This window comes from Marmota flaviventris (assembly GCF_047511675.1).
Source record: "Marmota flaviventris isolate mMarFla1 chromosome 5 unlocalized genomic scaffold, mMarFla1.hap1 SUPER_5_unloc_2, whole genome shotgun sequence".
Lineage (NCBI taxonomy): Eukaryota > Metazoa > Chordata > Mammalia > Rodentia > Sciuridae > Marmota > Marmota flaviventris.
In genome coordinates, this window is record NW_027287680.1 from 372147 (window position 1) to 378170 (window position 6024).

At 51.7% G+C, this 6024-nt stretch overlaps 1 protein-coding gene across 1 annotated transcript; it reads right to left on the bottom strand.

Annotated features, from left to right (window-relative positions):
* Positions 1-4678: 4678 nt before the first annotated feature.
* Positions 4679-5623, bottom strand: LOC139703672 (olfactory receptor 2W3-like). The gene has a single exon (XM_071607148.1). It carries the CDS (start codon positions 5621-5623, stop codon positions 4679-4681), a length of 945 nt encoding a protein of 314 aa, XP_071463249.1.
* Between the last annotated feature and the right edge of the window lie 401 nt (positions 5624-6024).

Genomic DNA, 6024 nt, shown 5'->3' on the forward strand with positions numbered 1-6024 from the left:
AACATGAGGCCTGTTCTCACTTCTGCCATAATCTCCTCATCTAGCAACTGACTCAGGTCCAAAAAGTAGGTGAGATTGTGATCATCTTTCAGCTGGCTCAAGTCAGACCTCTTTTCAGCAGACCCCAATTATTCTTGGTGGGAACAACTTAGATGGCCCAATCATTCATAGTCCTAAACTGGGATCAACTGACTATATGCACAGGTTTCTAGGTTCTAGCATCTAGTAGGCACAGCGTCTGTGCCCAGCCATGCTGCTGATACCACGGTTAAGGGTGATGAGTTCTGGTCCCTCCATGTTGAAGTATGACATTAGAGAAGCACACCAAGGCAGGCATATAAATAGGGTTTATTTAAAAGGGGGTACATAGACTTCTGCAGGAGGGAGTAGGGGGCTATAGCTGGTATCCTGGTATCCCAAGAAGCGAGGGTGTCCTGCCTAGGCTTCCTGAGTTCTCCTGCTCTCTTCCCCTGGTCTCTCCTTCCTACATGCCTGACCAGGCCCAGGAGATGCTCAGTGGATGGCCAAAAGGTGAGAAGCAGATGGGAGGGGAAGGGCCAGATGGAGCAGCCCAGGAAACATTAATCAACAACTTTCACAACTCCCTGTAGGGAGGGGCAATCCCTGGGACAGGTTACCTCAGCGGGTTATCTTGATAGGGTAGAGGAAGGGCTCTGAAGGCCTTTCAGTCCCTCAGGGGACAATCTCCAACTTCCCAGACTCATTCAAATAGGCATCCTTGATGCGACCTGACTTACCTGTCTATCCTGACTGCCTGTCTGATTCTGGCTTCACTGCTACCTGCCTGTCCTCGCATCTTGACACCCTCTGTCCCTACTAGAATCCAGGAGCTTTCTTTATTACAGGTCCTCTTCAGTGTGCCCAGGACAAAAGGGAAGCTTGCTGAGGGCTCTTCAAAGTGCAAGGAACCAACCGAGGAGGCAGGAAGTGGGGGCAAATTCAGGGACTCCGTCCTCAGTGAGCACCACCCCACCTCTTGGAGGAGGTCCATGCACTTCCTGTGCTGTCGGTCCAAAGTCAGAAGGTGGCCTTGAGCAGGATTCTGGAAACTTCCCTGGACCCCAGTAAAACTAGAGGGCAGGAGGGGCATGCTGTCCTGTCCTCTCTGGGAGGACCCTCTCTCCCTGGAGAGTGTCCCTTTTCCCTTTCCATCCCGCCTAATAAAATCTTGCCCGATACTCTGAGCACTCTGTCTGAAATCTTTCTGACTTGACGGCAAAAATCAGGGTTTGAAGGGAGTTCCCAGGGCCCCAGTTTCCCTGAAGGTCTCTGTTCTGAAACAGAGTTAAGCAAACCACATTTGTTACCTGTCTGGTCCTGGCCAGCCTGGGAGGTCTCACTGAATTTCCACCGCCCTAATCCTGTCCAGAGGACAGGCTGCTCAAGGCCAGAGCCCCTCTTCAGGGGCTGGTGAACCTGGAGTTAATATGCTGGCAGAGTGACCACCAGACAACTCTGACGTCATCACAATAACACACTTGAATGTCTCTCCCCTTCACAGCCAGCCCTCCCCCTCATTCCTTTTACCCTACCTTAATTGCTGCCCCATCTTAAGGGTGGGAAGTTCACTTGGGAGTCCAGCTTTTATACATCCTGTTCTTGGCCAAGAATCAAATTCTCCTTGGCTTCTCAATTGGCATTTGATTCTGTTGCAACCAAAAGCTCAGTTCTTATTCCCAAGCCAATTCAATAACGAGGACACGGTTTTGAGAAAAGGTAAAATAAGTGTTATTGCTTTGCTAGCAAAGGAGAAACACAGGGGACTTCAGTCCCAGAGGCTGTGATTCTGCCCATCAGCAGGAACAACAGGGGGACTTTAAAGGAGCTATTCAAAGGCTGCATTCCAGGAGTACCCTGACAGGTGATCTCCGGGTGCCCTAGGGGTGTGTTAGGATTCACTTGTTAATTTGGGAGACAACCACTTCCTAGATCCTCTGCCAGAAGTCTGGCTTCTGTGAGGCACAGATAACTCAAAGATAATCTTGTTCCCACTCGCAGTTAGGGAGGGGTAAAGCGAGAAGAGGAAAAGGAAAACAGTCCTTTTTAAAAATAAGCCTCAGAGCTATTTCAAAAGGTACCGGTCAATGTTACACTGTTGCTGCTTCTACAGTTCTGAGTGAGAAAGGACCCAGCCTTGGGGTCAAAAATTGGCAACACTTTGTTCTCTCTGGGATATGTTTCCAGAGGCTGGGAGTTTGGCACCTTCCAAGCTGCCTGGGGACAGGGAGCATGGAGTCCACTCAGAACACTAGTGAGCTCCTTCCAAAAGGAGGAGGGTCGCAGGGGTCCAGGGAGCTCTGCCCCATTCCCAGGAACCCCTCCCAGGGCTGGCTCAGCTCCAGCAGGACTCCTGGGTTTCATTCTGGGGAGGGTCTCACAGGGAGCCCAGTTTCCCATTCACCCTCAGCCCGGCCACACCCTTAATCCTTTACACAGGGGACTTGCCTATTCACACCTGGGTTCCCCTGAAGCCCCTCCAGGGAGCTCTGGTTTGGTTCCACTTAACCCCACCCCAGGGCTGGTGCCTTGTGACTTGTGGTGTGGAGAGGAGGAAATGAGAGGTGGAGTGGGGACAGCACAGGCCAAGGAGGTGAGGAAGGAACAGGGCTGGGAAGGGCTGCGGTGGCAGAGGAGCCTGGGCCACCTTCTCCCACCTCCTTTCCCTGGTCTGTGCTGTTGTCCTGGCTCTTCCCTAGAGGTGTCTGCCCTCAGGGCAAAGGTGACCTGCCCCTAGGTCCTCAAAATGTGACCTGAGTCCCAGGAGTGTCACTTGGGGGGTGAGGGAAGTGCAGACCCTCAGCCCTCCCAAGACCCCTGAATCAGAGTGTGCCTCCCAGCTCTCAGGGGTTCTGTGTGCACAGCAAGTGGAGGAGTCCTGGGGAGAGTCTACCTGTCAAAGGCTGTAGAAGTTTCACACTTTGAAAGTTTCTGTGCAGTAGGAACCTCAGAGATTGGAGTCAGAGAGGCCCTGGGTAAATCCTGGTTCTCTTCTCCTGAACAAATCTCCTGATGCAACCTCCACATCTCAAGCACCAAGTGGGTACAGTGGGAAGGATGCCAGTCACACTGGCCTCTAAAAAGCACAGAGGTGAGATGAACTGGGAGCACCAGGTGGGAACCTGGCAAACACCAGGTGATTCTCACAAGCAAAATTAAAACACAACTGCAAAATCATCATGCTTCAAGAGTTAAATGATTCAAAATCATGTCACATGTGAAAATCTTCATGAATCCAGAGTGTTAATCCAGACATGATTCCAGAAATCAGGGACAATGACCAAGTTTGGGGAAGAAGATATTACAGGTGTGGGGCCTTCAGGGAAACTGAGGCACGGAAAAGACTCCAAACTTTCAAAACCTGACTCTGTGATCACATCAGAAAGGTTTCAGACATGTCAGTCAGAGTAACAGGCATGAGTTTACTGAAGGGATAGGAAAATGGGGAAGGGGACACTCTCAAGTGAGAGACTCAGTCCACTCAGAGAGGAGAGGGACAGTGTACCATTCCTGCACTCCAGTTTTATTGGGGTCCCAGAGAAGTTTCCAGAAAGACCAGTCCAGGTCCACCTCTTGACTTTAGATTGAAAACAGGGTGACATAAGACTTTCAAGTCCCCACTATCGTGGCAACCCTACGTCACCTTGGCCCATGCTGACCAGTTCTAATTGGATACTTTTTTTTTCTTTTTGTACCTGGGATTGAACTCAGGGGCACTAGACCACTGAGCCACATCTCCAGCTCTCTTTTGTATTTTATTTAGAGACAGGGTCTCACTGAGTTGTTTACAACCTCACTTTTGCTGAGGCTGGCTTTGAACTTGTGATCCTCCTGCCTCAGCCTCCCGAGTTGCTGGGATTACAGGTGTGCATCACTGTGCCCAGACTGGATTCTTAACTATACATTCTTACAGGTTTTATGGTTAGGAGGAATTATGCTTATCTTTCAGAATCTGGCCTTCGAAAAGGGTCACAAAAGTCACTCCCTTCAAACTCTCTTGGGTTCTTCTCATTCCTCTCATCAATGCTAATTCCTACCTGCATTTCCATGCAGATAACAGGTGGTTTGCTGATGAATTTGACATATCTTGTCCACTTAGGCCAGGGAGGGCTGCAGGGAAATTGCTTTTTGGCAAAGAAAGCATGGGGGGGTTGGTATCAGCCAGTGGGCCCATCTTATAGTCATCCTCTTAAACTTGTGTACCCACCATACTCATCTATCTGTCCAACAAAGGGCAGAAATACCATGTAAGTCTGTGGTGCAATATGGGAGAGAAAACACCAAACCACACTGAACTCAGCCTTTGATGCCATCCAGGAAGAGACAGTGGTTCACACCAAGAGCCCAGAGAGAGCTGGGGGATTTTAGATAAAATGCCTATGTGAGAGCACAATGTGAACTAACAACAAGCTACAGAAGCAGGACTCAGAGAGGGGCTGCTTCCAGCATGGCCCTGATAGGAGCTGGTGGGGTGAGGTCTGCACACCTGGGTGTGGGTGACAGGCCCTGTGCTGTTCTCTCATAAATAGGTTTCCAGAAGGCCAGCCCTGCTAGGATGCTGAGAGCTATAGGCTGAGACCAGTTCTGCTCCACAGCTCAGAGGTCAGCAGTGGCCCCACTGCAGCTGACCCTGAGGCTGGATGCTGGGCAGTCCAGGGCCTCACTCCTTACCCCCCTTTCTGTTCCCCAGCAGCAGCCTTCTCAGTGCCCCCTTCACCTCCTTGTTTCTGAGGGTGTAGATCAGGGGGTTCAGGAGGGGGGTGACCATGTTGTAGAAGAGGGTGAGGAACTTGCCCTGGTCCTGGGAGGAGCTGTGTCCTGGCTGCATGTACATGTAGATGATGTTCCCGTAGAACAGGGAGACAACTGTGAGGTGGGAGCCACAGGTGTTGAAGATTCTGTGTCTTCCTGAGGACGACTGGATTCTGAACACAGCCCTGACGATGTGGCCATAGGACACCAAGATGAAGACCAGGGGAGACAGCACGATGCCCACGGCTAGGACAAAGACAGTGCCTTCTATGGCCACTGTGTTGACGCAGGCCATGCGGATCAGGGCTGGCATCTCACACAGGAAATGGTCCACCTTGTTGTGCCCGCAGCGGGGTAATCGTAGGGTCACTGGAGACATGACCAAGGAGTTGGCCATTCCACAGCCCCAGGCCACTGACACCAAGCCCAGGCAGAGCCTGGAACTCATGATCACCGTGTAGTGCAGGGGCTTGCAGACAGCCACAAACCTGTCATAGGCCATGACGGCCAGCAGTAGACACTCCACTCCACCCAGGCCCAGGAACAGGAAGAGCTGGACCATGCAGCCCACATAGCTGATAGTCTTGTCACGGCCACTCAGGTTGTGGAGCAGCTGGGGGATGGAGCTGGTGGTGAAGCTGAGGTCCAGGAAGGACAGGTGGGTGAGGAAGAAGTACATGGGCGTGTGGAGCCGGGAGTCCAGCCGAGACACCAGGATGATGGTGCTGTTGCCCACCAGGGTCAGCAGGTAGGCTATCAGGATGACCACAAAGAGGACCCTCTCCAGGTGGGGGCAGTCAGAGAAACCCAGGAGGACGAAGTGGCTCTGGGTGCTGCCGTTGGTCCTGTCCATCTCTACTGCACCTGAGGAGAGGTGTCAACACCAGTAGTGGCACCTGCTGATGCTGGAGTATGGACTCCTAGCCAGGCTTAGAGGAGCACAGAGCAGGTTTATTTACTCACCTAAGCCCTAAACACTGGTGTGGAGGCTCTGCTATGATTATTGTCTCCAAATTATAGAAAAGGAAACTGAGGCACCGGTGTGTTAAGTAAATGTCACATGTGGAGAGACAGAGCTGGTCTGCCCCAGGGAACGTGCCTGACATCTTCGTCCGTATCCACCCCTGTGCTCTGTCATTCCAGAGAGGAAAGGCACCCACCTGCCAAGCTCCAACCTCTGCTTCTTCCAGAGCCACAAGTTCCTGAGCTCCTGTCAAAACCTCAGAGATACAAAAGATCACTCCAAACAATCAC

Bases quoted from the DNA above. Each gene is read 5' to 3' on its own strand.
- LOC139703672 (XM_071607148.1), bottom strand. From the start codon at position 5,623: ATGGACAGGACCAACGGCAGCACCCAGAGCCACTTCGTCCTCCTGGGT.